General features: G+C 40.1%; 1 protein-coding gene across 1 annotated transcript in view; it reads right to left on the bottom strand.

Moving 5' to 3' along the window:
* RASA2 (RAS p21 protein activator 2) overlaps window positions 1-19,885 on the bottom strand; it is a 45,423-nt gene extending 25,538 nt beyond the window's left edge. The window contains 5 exon segments of the mRNA XM_036388883.2: window positions 3,067-3,143; window positions 7,090-7,184; window positions 8,209-8,312; window positions 13,604-13,709; window positions 19,814-19,885. Coding sequence (XP_036244776.1) covers window positions 3,067-3,143; window positions 7,090-7,184; window positions 8,209-8,312; window positions 13,604-13,709; window positions 19,814-19,874 — 443 coding nt within the window. The 5' untranslated portion in view covers window positions 19,875-19,885.
* Between the last annotated feature and the right edge of the window lie 2,441 nt (window positions 19,886-22,326).

Raw genomic sequence — 22,326 nt, 5'->3', positions numbered from 1 at the left:
CCATTAATATCTGTAGGTAAACTTCATTTATGACTGTTGTGTTTGCTAGAACAACTTCATGCGAGCAGACAAAGTATAAACAGGACAGTAACAAACTGACAGGTCAATCTGAGAGAGCATGGTGTGTAATTCATTTAGAAAGGTATGTGCAGGGAAGTCAAAATCTGGCTGTAATAAACCATTTCTGGGCTTTGAAGTATTCACCCTGTAAATACACAAAACCTTCTTTCAGAGCTGAAGGGCTGTTGATCTCAGAGAAGGCAGGTGCCACCACTCAACTGCCTAATTTGCCAAGAAACTGTTCAAGCATCATCTATTTCAGCAGCAGCAAATATGCAAACAATGGCCATGCAAACCTCTTCTTAGGGACTCCCAGCAAGAGCTGCAAGCATGTATTTGTGAAATGTGCTACTATACACACCATTGTGGTTTCAAAAGAAAACCAACCCCTGCGTCAGCAGGTAATCTCTTGCACTTTTCCTCCCCCTCATTCACACATTAGAAAAGGAAGCAATTCGTATCAGAGACAAAACAAAGCTTTAATTCACAATCTGTGAGTGTATCTGCATGAAACTTAACAGCAAGTTTGCAATTAATACAAAAATCATGTGTAAAATCGGGGCTCTACATGAGCTCTAAGACAGTCCTTCACCAAAGGAAGATTAGCTATGCTTTATGACAAGAAAAACAACTAGAGTTGAGTTTTTAAATCAACCCTCATCATAAAACTCATCTAGAAGACCAGCAGAAAAAGCTTCTACAGCCATGTTTACAGACCCAAGTCAACAGGAATCCATTGCCTAGCCAGTCATGGTTTTGGTTTAGCCACAAGGTGACAGGGGACTCCAGGTAATGCTCAGAATCACAGTCTTTTAATTACTTGCTATTGTGTGTGCACTTAATACCACGTTTAATCTTGTGTAATGAAAGCTGGAGCTACTACTTGTCATCTTTGTAGAATTTCTAGACTCTCAGGGAATATACAGTGGAAATCCATTAGCAATTTAACTATGCACAGAAGCCAGCACAAGTATCTAGCATTCTCCTATCCTAGAAAAAAAAATAACTGGTGAAGGTTTAAAAGCATCTCATTTTCATTGCATTGAGACACCATTAATTTGAACATTAAGTAAAATATTCCTCCTGAAAGGCAAGTATTACAGCCTGCATATCAAGAATTATTTTTTCAGTGATTTTTTTTCCTTTGGCCATTATTTTCCAGTTTAGAACATATAAAGAAGTGTCAGAAACAGACACATAAATACATTTGTGCCCACTCCTTGTCTCTCTTTATCATGGTTCTGCTCCTTTCTTTCAGCTTTGTTAAAGGACCGACTAGTTCAATGTCTTCTCAGGGCCTGGTGACTAGCAAAAAACATAGCAGGAAGTGCATCACTTACTAATTACCATGGGAAACTTACAGGACAAGCAGGGTTTTAAAGAGTTTAATTTTCTCTTTAATACTCCCACATCTATTTTCTGTAAGTTCCTCATGCTTTAACGTCAAATGCATCTCAACAACATTCTCACATCCATTTCTATAATACCACATTCAGTGAGAGATTTCTTATTTCACATACCCTCACGAGTACATGCAAAATATATTAATGTACTATGTATTAGTAATACAGTACATTATTTCAAGGGCAGCAGCATGTGTGGTACAATTCTACTGAACATTTTGAGTTTAAGGAACTCCAGTGCATTTCCTAACCTCAGCCAACTGCACTGATGTAACACAGCAGTGTCTAACGCACAATCCTCTCCCACATGGCAGTGAGTGGGCAAGTGCTGCAACCAAAAGAGAACCCTGGCTTCCTTTTGATCAATTATCTCCGTCACAAAGAGATCCTAAGAGAGGGCACAGTGAGTAAACCACTTCCTACTCAAAACTGCAACTTGCAACAGTAACTTTCTAATGCAACTTTTCTTCATCATATGAAAAATCCAGGCAGGTTTTTAAAATAAAAAACCCACAACACTAACATGAACATATAAAAATATAAAATTTTCTGAAAATTAAAAAAGTTGGGAATAAAACAGAAAGTCATAAAGCTCCAGCCAGCTTTTGGTGGTGAACAGTCAGTCCACGGGGAAAAGCTGTTCTAATTCTGCTTTGTGCTGCAAGTGCGATACAAATAGAAGAGCAGCAGGACTCCCAATGAACCATGCTGCTACCCCACTATAAAAGCAGATACATTCCAAATTATCTTTAAGTAATAAAGATACCTTGATGTTCAGCAGGTTCCCTCTTACCTGAATGATGAGCCTAAGCCATTAAAGCATCACCAGTTTCACCAGCTTAGCTCTATCACAGAATAGCTTCCCGCTCATAACGAGCTAAAGAACAGCAAACAGACCACTCTGCTGGGTCCTGCTCCAACTCAACTACTCATCTGGGTCTAGAGAGCTGGCTAAGACAAGAACATCTTCTTAACTTCATAATGAAAATTACATTAGCTAATATACCAAAAATTTACTGTTTCTATGATGCTCTTTGGTATGCTGTAGCATTTTTACACTTCAGAGCTAAAATTAAGTTTGGTAGTGAAATCTCCTCAAGTTGCTGAAATGTGGGAAACATGCTGTTCCAGAACCACAACTCCTGTACTTTGTTTTTCTGTAAGAATTTCTTATCATGGTTAACTGGAAGAAAATAATTCTGAAGCAAAACTAGCAATAAATTTTACCATACCAACCTCCAAAAAATACCACCAGCAGCAGTAATTCAGTCAGTAACAGCCGTACTGCAAGTTCTGGCTGTCAGCTGCACTGCTCATTCCTACCCTTCTCACCACACCAAATTCAACTGGAATTCCAAGACACTAATCCTAGCAGTCCCAATAAAAGTGAGGGCTTTGGTAGCAGAGATGAGCAGCTGTGAAAAACTTCTGCTGGAGTTCCCTAGACATACACTCATCTCCTCATAAGGCAGATTCCAAGGAAAGTCCCATAAAAATAAAAATGCTATGGTACTAAGATGTGCAGACATCCAGTATCAGCAATGACAAATCCCATATATTGTAACAAACAACCAAATATTAAAGGATTGATATATTTCCTTACTGTACTACTAGTTGCTGGCACACAGATCCATTGTCTGTTATCAGTTCATTCAGTTTTAATTCAAGGTGAACTTTTCCCTGAAAAAAAAAAACAGGAGAGAAACACAAGTAGTTTTAAAAGCATTTATTTTAAAAGTAGGAATTAGAACAATAATATAGTTTACAGTTAGAAGTTATTTAAAGTAATTCCAATATTACCACTTGAAGAAAATACCTCATCTATAGCACATATCCTGCAAGTAGAGCATGATGGATGCACCTGAACTTTGAGACAATGCTATAGAGAAGCACTGTCTCATCTGCAGACAGCACAAGAACCAGTCAAGCCTCTACAGATTTAACATACACAAGTATTTCTTGCACCTTTACCAAGCAATTACCAAGAGTAAGAGTCTCAGCTATTTTGTCCCAAGCATGGGATGAAGCCTTGCACTGACATGAATTTCTGAACACTCCAGGAGAAAGTTCTAAAATGACCTTGGACTCTGAAGGCAGGTAGATATGCCTAGAGAATTAGAATAACATGGAATAGCCATAACCAGCAGCACTTAATATCCACAGTGAAATCCTGTCCATCCCACCAGACTGAAGATAATTTAGAAATGTACCGTGCACCCCAGGGCAGTTTTCAACTATCTGAGGAAAACTGCTGATGTACTGAAGGAACAGTAAACACAACCAGAAGAGAGGAAAAGGTGGCAATAATTGCTAAACCCAGCTTCCTCCTTTTCTTTTCCTGATATGGCAGGATGTATTCAAAAAAAAGAATCCATAAATTATGGAACAGCACGGATTAACTTCAGAAACCAGCAAGGGCCAACCTACTGTACCTCTCAATAAAAGGCTCCATAACTTTAAACTATGATATGCAACTTTTTGGGGATGATCAAAATTTACTACTTAAATCTTGCTCCAAACAGCTACTGCCTGAACAATACCTGCTACTCCTTTGGGTACCTGGCTGATCATGCTGGCTTTTACATCTAAGATAGGCACACACTGCCAGAGTCTCTCCTCTAACAATGTTCTCCTTGGTATCCTCAGACTTTGACTATTTGCTACATGGAACATCAGATTTGGTCTGTTCACAATCAAAATTCCTAGGGAGGGTTTCTGGAAGGTGATTTGCAAGAGCAGCAAAGGAAGCAAGTCATAATCTGAACTACAGCTTTGCCTTTCTGCTAAAATGGAAGTAAAACCCTTAGCTGACCTTGCACACATTTCTATAGCAGTTATGTTTTGACATAGAACTGCAATGTTGTTATTGTAAATCCCCTGGGGCAAAGGCTGCGTTTCCCTCTCTGTTCGTCACATGGGAGGAGAAATGAAGCTTCTTTTACAAGGCAGTTCCCAACCTAACTGCTTTGGGATGCCTGCCAGGTGTTTTGCAAACTGGACTACAGGGACAGGAACACAGGTACATTAAGAAAGTATTTGTCAAGCAGAGAAACTCCATTACAAAAACAGATTTACAGGATAAAAACAGGATACCAAGAAGCATGCCAACAGCCTTACAAGGCAAAGTTTTTGAATGACAAATGAAAAGACAACCATTATTAACATTTATTTAAATAACTGACTTCACTTGTTTTAGAAAACACATGCTGGGAATGGCCTAAACATCTTCCTTTTGCTTTTAAAACCAAAACCCACAAATTGTGTTTTACACTTAACAGTAGGAGTAAAACAGCACTGCTCCTGAGAACTACCTGTGGATGCAGTTTGCTCCCAGCTCAGTGCCATGATGACTACAGTAACATGGCTCTAAGAAAATATTTCCCCAACATGCATGGAGAGTTTTAGAACATTTTTGTCATTTTGTTTGTTGAGAGCAGTGTGATGGTTTCCTCAAGTTGCTGATCTGCAGATCTTTATCAGAACTTCTGACATAATATGCAACTGGGCTTTAAATGTGGCTGTACAGAAGGCTGGTTTATTTACTTAGTATTCTCACATTTGCATTTATCTTTCAGGAACTAGTGGAGAAAGGACAAAGTTTCAAGAAAACAAGATTAATATGAACTCATAATACTGTGAACAGCAGCAAAACAAAAACCAGCTAATATCAAAACACAGAGCAGCTGCTTTCTAAAAGTCTCACCACTAACATTCCTGGTGTACAGGCTGCTAATTATACCAAAGTTAACCTGTGAAGAATAGATGTATATAAAAAGTACACTTTTCTCGAAAAAAATGCAGATGTATAGAAAACCCCCAAAATAATCCCAACTAAGCAACTGCAATGTGGAGTCCTGTGCATATCCATGGAACACAAAATACTTTTCTGCTATTCTATTGCATTGCACACATCATAAATTTTTGAGGGAACCAGAGGAAAAAAAATCAACTACATGTATAGTGCCACGAGGAAAAGAAAACACCTTTTTTTTCCCTCCAAACTGATTTACCTTTATCAATATTTCATGCACTTTTTCTGCACATGTACAATATAAAAGTCCACTACTTTCAGCCATGTCCAACCAACAACCTCGGACATCTCAGAATTATTTCAGTACTGTAAAGCACATCCAAACCAACAAGATTCAGCCAGATGTGGCAGATGGGAACTGGTCTCAGCTACGCCCTGAAGACTTTTATGGAAAAAAAACAGGACAGGAGAAACCTAGCCAAATGCCTTGACTCAAGTAAAGATAAATATGAGGAGCATACACCTAAGCAGAAAAGGTCATCTCTTAATGGAAGTGTAATGCAGGACAGTGCTTTGCATGGCACAGTCATAAAAAAGTAAGAGTTTACATTCTGCTGTGCGTCACAAAGCCAAGGAAAACTATAAACTTTTTATTTCCAATATGTAAGAAATCACTAAATTCTATTAATGGAATATTCTAATTGAATTTTCACATACTCATGTAGTGTTATGACAAAAATTAATACCTTCTCAATACATTTTTATGACAGAAAAAACAGCAAGCATGACGATGTTTAAGTCAAAGTGGAAACTACCTTTCAGTTTGTATCTGGAAAGGGCTTTCTAGAATTTTCAGAGTTATTAAAGAATTCAAAGAAGACACTGTGTAGCTGGACTAGATGATCTCTAGGTCCCTTCCAAATGAACCTTTCTATTCCATTTGATCATAACTGAAAGAGGACTGATTTTCAACAGAGAAGAGGAAGTGGTATTCAGATGTTTTGAAAATCTCTCTTCATGTAAAGCAACCACATGCCCTCCTATACCCAAGAGCTGCAGGCTAAACTTGTGACACATAAATGAATCATCAGTGGAAATAACAAGAGAATTCTGTGCACATTCAGATCTTGTAAAAGTAGCCAGGATTCTCCCTACCCAAAGGGACTTTCAGGTTACTAAAAAAATACAAACACTGTCAAGTCTAAGACTTTTGCCCTCAGGCAAATCTGGAAAAAACCCCTATTAAAATCTACTCGTTTTTCACAGCAAAAGGCTAAGAGATTCTCAAGAATTCTGTTTTGTTCTTGAAACCAAAAAGAGAATTGCCACAACTTCTAGAGCCATCTCACTTTTAACTATTCCTAGAACAATCCTGTTTGAAGAACTGGAACCACAGGCTGAAATAAAACTGTGAAGTGTAAGTTGTTCGATACTGAATGCAGAAAGTGTTTCAGGTTAAGATACATGAACACAGCACAAGTGCATCCAAGTGTTAGTACATTAGTTTTGAAGACTAACCATTTTAATGTCATTATTTCAGTTAACACCAAAAATTACCAAAAAAAAGGTATTCAAGAGTTTTAGGATCCATTCATGTGCCTCAAGTACATGACCCCTCTCACAAGCATTCCAGACATCAAAATACTGTTATGACATTTCCCAAACAGTTGCTTCATGTTTTCTGCCAGTTTTAAGTACCTTGAGGAATAATACCAGCTTAGGTGTAGAGTGCATTATTCTCTAACCAAACTGAAGACACAACTGCCTCACAAGAAATACAGATACTAAACCTTATCTCCTACAGCTCGATGGAATCTTCTACCATGATGTCCTTATCTGTACTTAACTTTCAAAATGTAAATGTGCAATAGTTACCTGAACCTCTGAATTAGAATCAACAGGTTGAAGCATAAACCAGTTCTCTTTTCCTGTGTAGTTGCATAAATCTTCTTTTTTGATTGACACCTTTCCTGAGAGAGGGTGGCAGGGGGGAGAGAAGCATAAATATTACCTTCATCTGAATAGAACAACTATTTAATTATGTTTGAAATTTGTTTTTTTTTCTAAACTCTTTTAAGTTTTTCTTTAAATTTATGATGCTGTATGAAGAACATAAAACAAGGAATGTTATGGGTAAGTAAAGCAGAAAATAGTTTGCATAAAGCCTGATGACATTAATTATTATTTGTTATCCTGGATATTACCAATAGGAAGGTAAAATAAAGAACACACTTGAGGCTGGAAATAACATAATAGATTTGGGAGAACAAAACCGGTGTTCAAGAATGCTTAAACAGGAAACTGAAGTAGATGCCTTTTACTCTTCTGATTGCTATTTGGAAAGCTGTTATTATATCAAATTATCTGACATCCTGGTGCAAATTATTTCCTTCCTCAATTCAAGTAAAGCAAAGGCTTGTTCCACTGCAGACTATTAGAGTTTTGTAGCAACTGTATCCAAAAAGCAGCTGCAACAAAATCATTATGCAGTGGTGAAAGAAACAGAAATCTGCCTCCTGTGATTTTTCACGTAAGCTACACAAGTTCCTGCCAAATGCTTTGTAAGTCACTAAGTTACAGGTTGCACTGACAAGGAAAAAAATTATCTATAAATGATTTTAAGAATTATTCCACAATTGCAATTATTGTGGAATGATTCCACAATTTATTCTTTAAATATCTGTAAGTACTGACAATTATTCACACATATTCCAATGAAGTAAAAGTGGAGAATAAAGAATTTTAAAAATGTATTCAGACCACAATAAGACTATAAAATGTCCTACTAGCCTGAAAAACAAAACATATTTTAGTATAATAGAATGAAGCAAGGAAACAAAATCCTAATTTTTGAACTTTAAAGGAACACTTAAGTGCACTATACACAGTTTTGAAAGATGCTTCACCAATAATTGTATCCTTAATCTACAGATAATGCTACTGAAAATAACCAAGTGCTCTGCAAGATGCAGACAGCACCTCACAGACACTTACCTATACGCAGGTCCTTTTGTAAAACACTTTTATCATAAATGTAGAAGGACAACCACTGGAATGTTCTTGGAATCTCAAAGTAAAACTCCTCTCCAAAATAAGGACTGAAAAGAAGGATTTGATGTTAAAATAGAGAAACTCTTTATGCAATTTATATAGAACATGAACATCAAAAAAAAAAAAGCATTTTACTGCTGTCCCAGCCCATGGCCCTCAGCACTAGACTGAGCTGTCATCAAAGGTGCCCAAAACCATTTCAATACAAGAGCACACAGTAACATGGCAATGTCTTCTGTTTGTTTAATCAAAGGTAAGAATCAGAGCACACAGAGAATGGTGTCTCCTCTGCAATTTCAATTCTATTTTTCCGTCTTGAAATTATTCTAGCTGGTTCTCTAGACTTCCTGAGACATGCACAAGTTTTGTTTCATTTTGATATTCAGTACATAATTAAACTACATTTAATCTTAATATATTTTAAACTTATTGATTACTTAAGTAACTGACATTTGTTTAGCTCTGACGTCCATGTCAAAACTGCTGCTCTAAGATTCAGACCTGTAAGAAGTTATCACTAGACACTGTAAGATAGAACAGTGAAAAAGAGAAGCATTAATCTCAAAAACACAAGATCTCCTCACACCAAAATGATCCCCACATTTCTCCATCTAAAGCAGTCCAATATCATGTTTGCAGTTCACCCTATTTAACTGCCATATGCACAGCCCTCTACAGAAAAAGACTCTGGGTTCCTCTATGCTATATATATATATATATATATATATATGTAAAATACCTATTTCATACAATGTGTTGGTATCTTCACTCCCAGAACTGGTACCCTCATTAAAGTTAAGGAGTACTTATTGATGTAATCAGAGCCAGCAGTCAGAAAATTGTATTTCAAGACTGAACAAAACCACAATGTTGTTTGTGTTACTGCAAGTGATGAATTCCGAAAGTCAAGCAGATCCACAGAAAAACCCTGCTATTCTAGAACTGGGCTTTTAAAATAGTTTCAGTTACAATGTATTAATATCACCAGGGAAAGATGTTCATGAAACTACTTTTATGCAGAAAAGTACTGTGATATCAGTTATACTAAGTGTTAGGGTTTTTTTGTTTCCCAGCAAAGTATCATTCTGACCCTATTGCTATAGTACTTTCTTAAACTAATAAAAATATGACCAATACCCTTACGTTTGGAATAGGCAGTTCATGTTATTACCTACTCAAAGGATACCAGGAAGAACAGGCCACCATCCCTACTCTTTTCCCTCCAAAATAATAATGGAAAAAGACCACCCCATGCTTAAGGACAATGGTTTATTAAATAAATTAAAAAGAGCTGATAACTAACTTGAAAAGTGGGAAAGAACACAGATAAAAGAATTGAGTATTTCTAATGTCTCAAATAGATTTTTAGAAACAAGAACTTTAAGGGCAGGAATTCATTATAAGGAATTCCACAAGTAAAAATGTTCGTTTTGTTAAAACACAGACCTTCTACCACAGGCTTCAAAGCAGACAAATCAGTATTAGCCTTTGGACTACACTGAGAAATAATTTAAGAATTCTCAGTTGAAAAATTCAGCTGTGGTTTTCCAGCTCCCCTCTTTTTTTTAGAATTTCAAAGCCAACAAACTCTGCTTTGATTACAAGGGCTGGGTTCTTCTTGTCAGCACCATGACTGAAGGTTTAAACTCACGAGCATTACCTTTAGCAGCAGTGCAGCCCTAAAGAGCCTCAGCTTCCTTATTACCATCACTGCTCATTTTAATTGTATTGACACAATAAGTCAGACCAAAACCAAGGATGAAACAAAGGCTTATTTTAAACTTAGGTCAAGTCCATGGTCTGCTTCCTCCTCGCAGCTATACAAATAAAGTTGCAGCAGTACAAACAAAGAGATGCTGCAGCACAAAGAGTGAACAGTGGGGGAATGAGCTGGCACTGGTGTCAGGGGAAACTGCTCCAGCTCAGCATCAGACAGATATCCTGAGGGAACAGCAGACTCCAGTGCACACCAACAAGTGCCAAGGGTTTAATACCTACTCTGGATGGACCTATGGTACTCTATGCTTCCAATTATAATTAGGCTGGGATGGAGACTATAAGCAGAGACCTCCAAAAATCTATTTAGCACCTTTATCTTGCACCTAAGAGAGCAAACTTTGCAGCTGCCCATATCCCCCAGCCCCCAAAGGATGAACAGCCATTAACTCTATTATTATTATTATTATTATTATTATTATTATTATTATTATTATTATTATTATTATTATTATTATTATTTTGACCTCAAGACTACATTAAGTCTCAGATTCAGCAAGAAAGAACAAGCCAAAAACAGGAGCACAAATAGAAGGTAATACATTCTTTTACTCATGTTCATACATTTTTCATTATCTAAATTAACAGAGGTTATCAGTTGTTGATTCATAAGCAAAGTACAAGGCAGAGAAAATTTAAGGTAAAGAATACAATGTATTAGTAAAGAAATTCTTATGCAGGTACAGAATAGGTTGGCAGGGTACAACAGTTTACACCAATGAAGAATAATTAAAATGGAGAACTCACTCATCCTGTTCCTCAGGGATTCAGTCAGTTTAGTACTTTCATTTGTGACTTTGATGCAAGAACTTTAAAGACTGTGATGGATACAAAATTAGAAGATAGCACTAATTCAAAGGATGACCAGACTGCCATACAGGAAGAACTGGATTACAGCAGTGCAGAAGATTAAATTTCACTGGGTAACACACTCCTCTGCTCTTCCCTTCCTTGCTGCAGTAACCTGGCAGTTCTGTGAGGACACTGATCAATGCCCCAGCCTGCCAGTTAATAAAAGCAATGGTTACATAAACTAGGAAATTCATTTCTGCCATAACCTTGCACTACCACAAAGTTAAGTGGAAAAAAAGAAACTGAACTTAGTTTAAATTAAAAAAAAAAAAAAAGACACACACGTACCACAATACCCCTTCCTCATATTTGACCACAGACATCTGAGGAGGCTCACAGATATTCTTTCAACTTTCCAAGGGAAAAAAAATAAATTCTTTCTTCAGAGCTCACAGAAATCCCACACCATGTCAGGAAATATTTCTTAAGTCATTAGCCAAAATATCCCTCTTTCACTTCAGTATTATTTCATGTTTTTTTAACTTTGGAAAGTTTGTTTTACATCTGCACTCCAACAACTCTCCCAGTGCTGGTGAAAGGCCAAACCTATTTGCACATTTAAAAGATACACTTCTTAATAGTTTTCAATCACGGTAGTCAAAACTAATTTGAATTCTAGTGATAATTACTTCCACAGACATTTAATTAGTTGATATTCACAGGACTAAAATTTAGATTAAAAATTGTATAAATTTGCAACCCATAATACAGTGACAAAAACAGACTGTGAATTATGTGTGTAAGAAAAAGCAAGCAAATAATATGAAATTCAAAGTTGCATCTATGACTAAAATGATACTGTATTACACCTCACTGAAAAGCAATTTCTAAAGTTTTCACTTTAATAAGAGATTGAAGCTTTCATCTCCTGTCCCAGTACCTCTAGGTTAGTAGGGTTTCTAGTTTAACACAGCAATAAGAAACAAGATGTTGTCATTAAGTTTCTGGAATGAGAGTCAACCTTCCTAACTGCATACACAGCAACAATCAAGTACAGGCACCCAACTCTGGCTGCTGGTAATAGAGGATGAGTTATTTTATTACATTACTGGTTTGTAGGGAACCCTCCCCTAATTCAGAGGATGAAGGAGTCACCTATGAAGTCAGTGGAGACAGAAAGGAAAAGAGCAATTCTAAACACCAGGTTCTAACTTCTAATACAAAGCTGTCATCACCTGAAAAGTTCTGTATTTGAGGCATGTTATTTGAGACTCCTCTCTCCCCAACTGTTTTGTTAGAGTGAGATTTTTTACTTCATTTCCTCTCTCAAGTATTAATGACATTGCAATCAAATTTCAGTTAGAACTTCAATACTATTGAAATATTTTTGATGGATCTATGGTGTTTTACTTTATCAAATATTTTATTATGCAACTAATACTTCTTTCTTTGGTGATGAAAGTACATAACTTTAGTAATTTTTAAATAGAACATAATAAAAATGTCTGTGTATACTTCAAATGTAACAGATCTTGTTTCTAAGCATAGTAGTAACTTCTAGGATTTCCATTATTAACACCAAAATCAGAAAGCAAAGTCTTCCAGAGATGGGTTGGGGTCTTTTGCTCATGAAACCGTTTTCTATTTGAAGGGGAAATTTTAAGTTTCTCCTTTGTCAATACAGTCTCTTCAACATTTTTCTCTGAAGGATTACTCAGTTGATTTTGTTTTGGTAATCAATTGCAGCCTGTTAAATTCGGAAAATTTTATGGATCTAACTACAGCAGCTACAGATTACGAATATAAGCAAAATATTTGTTCCTGACTGTACATATGTGACATTTGCTTTTCATGCAGAAGCATAAAGAGGCTCTGAAATGATGTCCTGAAAAAATTAAATTCCCTATTCAAGTTTGTCATCTGAGCTGTTCCTCACCTGTAAACATTTGGAGAGAGAGCTCAAAGAATGAACACTAACAGCAAAACCACTGGAAAAAGGAATTAAGAAAACTTTCAGGAGTTTGAACAGACTGTCTGGGTTTTAAAAGCAAGGCTTAATGTCACCTCCACATAACTGAAACTGTCACTCAGACATTCTCAACAATGAACCTGCAGTGATGCTTTTTTGGGTCCTCTGTAAACTTCAGAGCTGTGAGACATGAAAGCCCTTACACTGCTGCAACTGTGCCATCCTGACTTTTTGTTTGATTCTTTTAAGGCTCTAAATCAGCAGCAGAATCTACAGCCCAGGGAAGCAAAGCAAGGAATTCTGTGTGGATCCTGTTACAGTTCCCAGAACAAGAATTGCAGGAGAGAACAAGGCCTGTTCAGGGGACACCCCACAGCACAGAAAACTCTCATACACGGCAAAGTTCCAGTTCCTTCCTTCTAGAAACAGGTTTTACCAGACACACAGTAAGAGCAGAATTCCACCAATACACCTCAACTGCTTGTCAGAAGAAGGAAATAACATGGGGAGCATGTATCAAGTAGATTTCTTTCCCTAGAAAACAACCTAGCAAGAAAAAGAATGTTATGCTGCCCACTGGAACAGAATAGAGTAATTGTGAAATATATTCTCGCATATTTCATTTAAAAGCTCACAAGACTCAATTTTGACTTCTTGCAACACTCTCCTGATTTACACATTGCTGTAACATCTGAGTAGCTGCCACAAGTCAGTTCTCATTTTAAAGCAGTACAAGCAAAAGCCATACACAATGGTATTGGGCAGTCTTGCTTATCATTTCCATTTAAAAATTGAGCTTACCTTAAAGACTTTTCAACTACCTGTGTACGAAAAACTTCTTCTTGGTCCAAGTTTATGGTACAGAAAAAGTCTCTCATTTTGTTGGGCACTAAGTGTTTGGCGTCATCTGTAAATAAAAAAAAATTACTGTAAATATTGCAAGGGAAAAAATTACAAAATATTAGGTACAAGAATGTAACAGCTTTAGTGTGTTCAAAAAATTTACTTTTCCATTCAGCATGCATTTTGATATTCATTTTCAATTCATGAGCTTCAGGAGGGCAGAGAAGTTGCTACATCCAGCTTCCCATGGACTGAGAGTCGACAGGAAGAGACACACTCTGACTCATGAACAGCACTTCTAGCAGCACCTGCACTTTCCCTTGAAAGGTCTCATCTCTGGCTTGACCCTGCACAACTTGTTAAATCCGAGACACTCACAGCCTGAGGTCATATGGCATTAGGTCATTACACCAAGGCATGATCTGCCTGAGCTATTGTTCACTTGGTATTTTCTCTGCAAATACTTTGGCTAAAGGAAGCTGATTAATAAGAACTTGCTCATCAAATCTTTATTTCATTTTCCATGATGAACAGCAGATTGTGAATTGGCTGAGCCTTTGAAAATATATCCCTCATGAGTACTGTTCACTTTTTCCTAACTAGTAGAAGGGGAAAATAATCACCTCCTATTTCAACGTAACATGGAAAAGAATAAAAGGAAGTTTCTAATAAGAAGGAAAGATTGGCAGCACAAGAATACAAAGATTTGCTGGGTATTGAATCTAGGTCAGTGCAATTACATGCTGGACATAAGACAGATCTGTTAGGAAATGGTTCCCTCTAAACACTCCTAGCTAAAACCCGTTGAAGTTGCTCTTCCAAAATCCAAATGCTACAGACATCTGTGTTAATTTATAGCAACACCATTCTCTAGATTAAACAGAGACTTTCTGCCCAGATGTCTCCTCCCCCTTTGAGTGTCTGAAGACAACAAAAAGACACTTTCCACCTTTTATTTTGCTAAAAGAAATTACAAGCTTTTCTGGCACTCTCTCCCATGAGAGACTGCTAAACAGGGCAGGTGATCTGCCCCTTTTCCACTTGGGTGTCCAAATCACAGGCAACCAGAATTGCATTAGCACCTCTCACATCCTTGCCTGCTGCTGGAAATACCTCTCCTGATGACATGTGGAATCAACTTTATCTAAACATTATCTATTTATATAAGATATTAAAAATAGGATGAAAAGTACATCTAAGTATTGAGTTTTATGTCTGAATAGCATAAGACCTTTCAGAAAGCACAGTTTGAAACTAGATTTGAAATGTCATGCATGTTTATTTTTTAAAAATGCAGATATGAAGCACAGTGAGTAAGCTTTATTCTTTATGCTGGTAAGATGTGAAATCAAAGTTCTGCTTTCTCTCTCCTCCACACTCTTTTTGTGTTAGATGGTTAATTTAGGTTAACCTATTACAGTCTTGGAGGTTAAGTCAGTAATGCCCAGCAATAGAAGGGCTGCTCTGTCTCTGAGCAGAGAATGTGACAGTTTAACAGGAACACAGACTGAACTTCAATCATGGCATTTTCCAGGTCAGGGATATGTACACTGATGGAAAGCATGAACAGACGCTTAAGGAACTTCCACAGTTGAAACCTGTGCTCTTAGAAGCATCAACAAGCTTTTCATCAGCTTGGGGGCGGGAGAGGAGGAAGTATACACATTATTTTTAAACACCACACTTCATGTTGAAATATTGAGAAACGTGGTTTTAATGGCTTTAGACTCCAAAAAATGGCTAAACACCAAGTTACCCTTAAGTGAGATATTGCAGGAGAATCAAGGAAAGCATCAGATTACCACTACCTTAACTTTTTTTAAGGAGCTAATTTAATAAAACATATGACACATAAAAATCAATTCATCAGTCTGGATGTAATCCCTGGAGAGCTCCTGTACCAGAAGTTTGTAATTAAGAAACATGAATTGGATGTGTCAGCTGTTCCTGAGAACAGCTTTATTTTTTAGTTAATACTTGGCACAGTCCTATTTTCCCATAAAATATTTAAAATACAACATTATTTAATCATCACTGTAAAGGCACTGTACAGTAGACTTTGAAAGGAAGTTACAGTTATTACACTTTCATATTTTCTTAAAATGAGTAGAAATTAAATGTTTATTAATAACTCACTATTTGTCTGTATACTATAGTGCAGTTTTTCAGTTTTGAAAGAAAATTTCCACGCAGAGGAATACACAAAACACAAGTTTTGATTTCAGTTGGTTAGAGCATGGTGCTAATAACACCAAGGCTGTGGGTTCAATCCCCATAGGAGCCATTCACTTAAGAGCAGAAATTGATGATTTGTAGGTAGGGTATCTTTCAACTCAGAATACTCTGTGATCTGATTTTCTAATCAGTTAAAAACCTTTATTTTGTAGCCCAAGTGTCTGGCTTTAAAGAACAGACAAACTTTTGGGAGGAAGAGGATCCTCAATCCTGAGTTAAAAATAACCTCAGAGCACTTGTTAGGTAAAATACAGAGCATGAGATTTCACATTGTTTATAACACCTCTTAATATCTGTGACTGTGGGAGACATTTCACCCATACAGTGACCCAACTCTTCCAAGAAGCTTATTTCCTTAAAAAAAAAAGGCTCAAGTCTTCGATTACACTGCATCTTCCTTTTTCTGAGAAACCTAAAGCTATAATGGTTGCATAAAAATCAAGTATTAACAACATCAGATATCTGCTTGAATGTTTACATTTTCTGTACATATACGTAATATCCTCTGTCAAGTAAAAGTGTTAAATTAGTGTCCATCTTCTAAATTTCTTTGTTCTGGGTCCCTGCCAAAGAACATTTATGCACACAAACTCTGGAGTATTTGCTTCACAGGATTAAACACATTATATAGCAACAATAAATTCCACTCTAGGAGTGCAGCATAATCCAAGATAACCATACACTGTTAAAAACACGGTGCAAGTTTGAAAAGAATGCATCCTGAATTTTGTCAAATGAGCTCTAGAAGACAACAGGGACATTTTTCCAAGTGCTTCACTAATGCAGGTTTCAGCAAGCACTCCAAAAATCAAGGCAACTAAAATCACTTACTGTACTTCCGTATGGCATAAAATGAAAACAGAAGCCACAGCCTGAAACACTACACTACAAGATATGCCTAAAGCTACTTGACACCACATACCTTTGTAAAGCATTTTTGTCATTACTATGGCACATAAAATAGAGCCATCAATACAAAAGCATTGCCAAAAGGAAGATACAATATTTACTGGGTTTTTGGTGAAAACCTGCTTAAGAGTAATACTGCACTTTCCAAAATTATTACAGGGTCTTAAACAGGCAAGACCAGTTCACCTCACTTGACAACTGGAGGCAGAAGACTGGTTGCAAACACTGACAGCCCACAAAAACAGGGTACCAGGGACTGCAAACATGTCCTTACTCAGATTCTTCACTGCTAGGTATGCAATGGCTGCTTAAGCCACCTTTAAGAACATGTCTCAATTCTAAATCTGGTGTAATGATTTGTATAACATGGCTAAATTTAGATTTTGCCACCAATTTGTGCGTTGCAAAACACAGTATAAATAACAACTTTCTGCAGATGGTGTTTTCTATACATGCAGAATTGCACAGAACTGACATTACCTCATTAAAACTAACATGCTCTCTCATGCAACACACATAAAATTAGCAAGTGTCAAATTTTAATTGCCAGCAAAGCTTGGGCACCAGAAATGTTTCTCCTTGTAAGAAACATGCCATAAGGAATTCCTTCAGACTACGAACATCAGCTTTCCAAAGTGAGGTCTGCTATTGTTAATCCCTCCAGATCAAGGAGGATTACATTATTACATTTGTTTATTATTCTTCATTCAGAGGGTTTTCTCCTACAAAACACAGTACTAAAATACTAGTAAGAAGTGAAAATAACACAGTATTTGTGATGTGAAAAAGCCAAAAGAGCATCCAGGCATCAGAGGGTTCCCAAACTTCCACATCATATTTAACTCATTGAGTTTTTAAACAGTTTTTGTTTTCTTAGAAGAAGTAAGTAGGTTTACAAAGTGATTTTCACACTGTTCCAAGACATGTCTTTTATTGCACCTGTTACTTCCACTCATTTTTCAAAGGGGTTCTTACAGGTCCATCTTCAGCAATGAACTTTTCATATATTCCCCAGGAAGACGGTCACAGTCCTCTGTTTACTGACACTTTTGTCAGTTAACTGAACATTCAAAGTTACCATACAACCACAGGCTCAATCCATAACACATAAATGGGACAATAAAGTCTGGTTTCAACATAAGTCTCAAGACATTTTGCCTTGTTTTTTAATGTCTAGTGGAAAACTTTCATCAATATCCCAAAATGTAAAACTCACTGAATGTTGTGTAGTCCAGTGTTAACAAAACCTTACGATAAAAGACAGGAAGTAGAATAATATCAAAAAATAAGCCAGCTTCAATGATCTTTAGCAACCAAGTTCTTATGTACTCCTAGGAAGCAGGTCAGAGTCCTTCTTCCCAGGGAGTACTATGACCTGCTTCCTAGGGAATACATAAAACCTTGGTTGCTAGAGATTACTGAAGACAGATTAAGAAAGGTGGGGCTGCTCAGCCTGGAGAAGGTTGTGTGAAGACCTCACAGCAGCCTTCCAATATCTCATGGGGGAAGCCAGAGAGAGACTCTTCATCAGAAACTGCAGTGACAGAATGAGGAATTCCCATTGTTCCCATTGGAACAAAGTGAAAAAAAGGAAACTTAGGCGAAATATATGGAAGAAATTCTTTACTCTGAGGGTGATGAGGCAGTAGCACAGGTTGCTCAGGCAAGCTGTGGATGCCTCATCCCTGGAAGTGTTCAAGGCCAGTCTGGATGGAGCTCTGAGATGCAGTAGCAGAAGGTGCCCCTGCCCATGGCCACAGCACTGGAATGAGACCATATTTAAGATTCTTTCCAAACAAAACCATTTAATAACCCTATGATTCTATGAATTCATGCGTTAACCCCAAAACTAACAGTATGCTTTTTTAAAGGCTAGCTGGCCTGTATTATTTCTGTGCTAATTGCTAACAGCAGCAGATCTCAGTGTGTGTTCAGCCTTGCCTACCTCACCACGTCCCATTGCTCACACCTCAGACTGAGAGCACCTCCAGCTCCACTCCAGTCCATCTCCTGTTTTCATGACCCAGTCTTCTATTTACTGAAGACACAGCAAATACATCTAGGCTGCATGACGATATTTAAGTAAACACGACTCCACTCCTCCACCAAACCTAATCCTTCAACATGTTTTCACAACCGGTTCTCAGCCCCAGCGCCGTGCCCGAGTCAACTTGTTTCGCTTCATTCTCAAAAAAGTCCATCGGCTGCGTGAGAAAGGAAACAAGCGGGCCGCGTCCGAGCGCAATGAATGTACTCGGTACCCTCAGGAAGCCGCCGCACATCCTGTTTCTCCCGCTCGCTTTGAAGTGCTCCCCAGCCGCCCCGCACTATCTGTGCGCCTCTCCGAGCCCTCCTCCCGGCCCGGCTGACGGCTTCCCACGTTACCGAGGCTATCGGTATCGGCAGTCAGCACTTCCCAGCCACCAAAATAAGGCCACCGGCCTCTCTCTCCGCCTCCTCCCGCTCGCACACACGCTGCACAGAGGCACGGGAGGGCTGGTGACCGCTTCCAGAACAGCCCTTCACCACCAACTTCCTGCACATCGCTAATTTCGCAATTTCAGCCTGACAAACAGATTCTGATGCCCGAGGTCCCGGCGGGAGGGGGCATTTCTGTTCGCCCGCTGACTCCAGGGATCCCTCGGAGCCACGGATGCTTCCCTGGCCCTCCGGGCCTCCCCCGGCCCCGCCGCGTCCATGTATCCATCCGTCCATCCATCCGCTCACCCCCCATCCCGCCCCGGGGCGCGCAGACCCCGGCCCGGCCCGCACGTGCCGCCGCTGCCGCCACAAAGCCCCTCCGCGGGGCCGCCGCAGCGCGGCCCGACCCGCACCCGGCCCGCGGCGGCCGCGGCCCCTCCGCGCCCTCCCGCTCCCGCCCCCGCCCCGCCGCCTCCAGGGCCGCCGCGCCAGTGCCCGCCCGTCTGGCCGCGGGGAGGGAGCGGCAGCAGCGGGGCCGGGTCGGGAGCGACACCTGAGCGCAGCGGCCCCGGGCGCTCGGCCCCACCGCAGCGCCGCACTTACAGATCTTCCCCCGCAGGTTCTGCAGCACCCGCACCTCGTCGCTGCCGTCTCCCGCCGCCATCGCGCCAGCACCGCCGCCTGCGCAGTGCAGCGCCGCGGGGGAAGCGAGGGAAGGAGGGAGGGAGGGAAGGAGCGGCCCGGCCCCGCCCCCGCTGCCCGCGGGCATCACCGGCCCGGGCGGGCGGGGGCGCGGCGCCTGCGCTAGGGCGGCTTTTCCCGCTGTGCTGTGAGGGGGCTCCGCCCGGGGTCCGCCACCCTGACCGCCCCGCCGGCCTGGGGCTGCGCTGCGCTGGGCGGCTCGGCCAGGTCCGCGGCTGGCCCTGACCGCGCCTTCCCCTGCTCTACAGTCAGGAAGACAGGACAGAGCCTTAAGCTGCACCAGGGGAGCTTTATGTTAGACGTTAGGATGAAATTCTTCACAGAAAGGGTGATTAGACAGTGGAATGGGCTGCTGAGGGAGGTGATGTAGTCACCGTCCCTAGAGGTATTTAAAAAAAGACTGGATGTGGCACTCAGGGCCAGGGTCTGGTTGACGAGGTGGTGTTGGGTCATAGGTTGGACTCGATGATCTCAGAGGTCTTTTCCAGCCTAATCGGTTCTGTGGTTCTGTGCCTCCCACCGGGGCAGAGGGCTCGGCGGCCCGGCACGTTGAACGCTGTGTTCTCTATGCCGAGATTGGTCACGTTAAATGGCAGGTGGCCACATCAAATGGAACGAGTGTCAGGTCCGGCCATTTTGGCCTGCGGTGTGCCAAACGCCTGTCCCTATGCAAAGCACGGCACGGGCTCCATTGGATCTCCTCTGCTGTCACTGTTCACGTTCAGCTGTCGGCCGTGTGAGGAATGCCATGAAACAAGTAGGAAATGGCTCGGCTGCCAGCACTGCCCCAGGGGCAGATGTCTGTGGTATGCCGCAGGCAAAGCTTCCCTCAGGAGTCACACAGCGCCCAGAGGTGTTTGCAGGCAGCAGCAGCTCTCCTTCCTCAAGAACTAAAGGGCCTTTGGATCATATTTTCTACCATGGATTCTTGAAGACACCAATCCTAATGTGAAACTCTGGGATCTGGCTTACACCCAGACTTTACCCCAGTCCTGCATTGGTGCTGGGTGTCTACCTTGGGCCCTCACAATCCACCCAGCCATCGGCCGCAGGTGACATGTCCGCTTCGGTGTCACTCTGGGTCAAACTGAGGGTACATCTGAGTGTAGACAGAGTCTGGTGAAAGCCTTTCGTGACTGACATGTCCTAAAACACAGGTAGTTCAGTTGGCTAAAGCCGTTTCAGGAAGCAGTATAGGACATGGGTTCTTCACTCTACACAGAAAGGCCTTCTTCAGTCTGTCCTGCTGTTAAAGGTCAGCATCTGTCATTGTCTCTAACTGAAGTCCCCTGCTGTGGTGCTCTGGCCATTTTTTATTTTTCCTCACAAATCTTGCTGTTATCACTATGACATGGTATGGAGCCATATAATGTCGTCATTTCTTGATGGCTTTTCCTGCATCCAACTTCTCCCCCACTGCTTCTTCAGCTGTGGTGACATTCCTTCCTCATCCCTACACTCTACATTGTGGCTGGGGAAGGACAAATGTGTATTTCAAGGCAAGCATTTCAAGGGTAGTGGTGGGGAATGAACTGCTTCCATCACACCAGTAACAGGTGGATTTGTGTGAATGCAAAACCTAAACCTGACAAAGACATGAGTTTGCATAAGCTGAATTTTAACCTTTTGGAAATGAGAGGTTCCTCTACAGTAGAAATTGAGGATTTGATTATCTACAGTTGGCTGTCTAGGCTGGCTGCCCTGTCTGGCTGGTGGCTGGTGAACTGAGGCTCACCTGGGCAGAGTCAGAGCTTTGATCTGGAAAAGCAGCAGGGCAGCACCCTGTGAATGGAGATGTGTGCTTGAACTGTGCATTGCCACACTTTGGGAGGTAGAGTGACTCTACTGCCTCCATATTCTCTCAAATGTTATGACTACAGTTGGGGTTTACTGTTTTAACTTAGCACCAGCTTCCTTTAGAGCACTGACCTGCATTATCAATTCAAGTTTTGCCACTGTCTGATTCCTGACACAGTTTTATTTTAATAAAAGTTTTGCTTTAGTTTAACATAATAATATTCAGAATACTGTTTCAACTGCATAATATTAATTTTTGGCCTCCTTTAAAGTTACATTTTAGGAGTATCTGTATGACAGGTAGGTCTGCCTAGCTAAGGACATGGTTAAAACAAACACTGCTGTGCTGAGTTGCAAACTTACAGGGAAGATTTCTTCATTTAACAATGGGGATGTACCATGGGGGATCTTTGCTTCTTGTGAGAGAACCTCACAGCCAAGGTGCTGAACTGTCAGCGATAGCTGCAGTGTTAAGAAAGTTTAGAATGAATAATAGTAATGACAGTGCACAGTGGCTAACTTCAAAATGCTTCTGCCTGCATGCAATCTCATTCCACAGAAGACAGCAATATCATTTACTACATTTGTTCTAACTTTGGGTGTATCATAAATGAGGA

The sequence above is a fragment of the Molothrus ater genome, chromosome 10 (assembly GCF_012460135.2).
Source record: "Molothrus ater isolate BHLD 08-10-18 breed brown headed cowbird chromosome 10, BPBGC_Mater_1.1, whole genome shotgun sequence".
Classification (NCBI taxonomy): domain Eukaryota; kingdom Metazoa; phylum Chordata; class Aves; order Passeriformes; family Icteridae; genus Molothrus; species Molothrus ater.
Note: the sequence above shows the minus strand (reverse complement) of the source record. Positions and strands in the feature narration are given on the sequence as shown.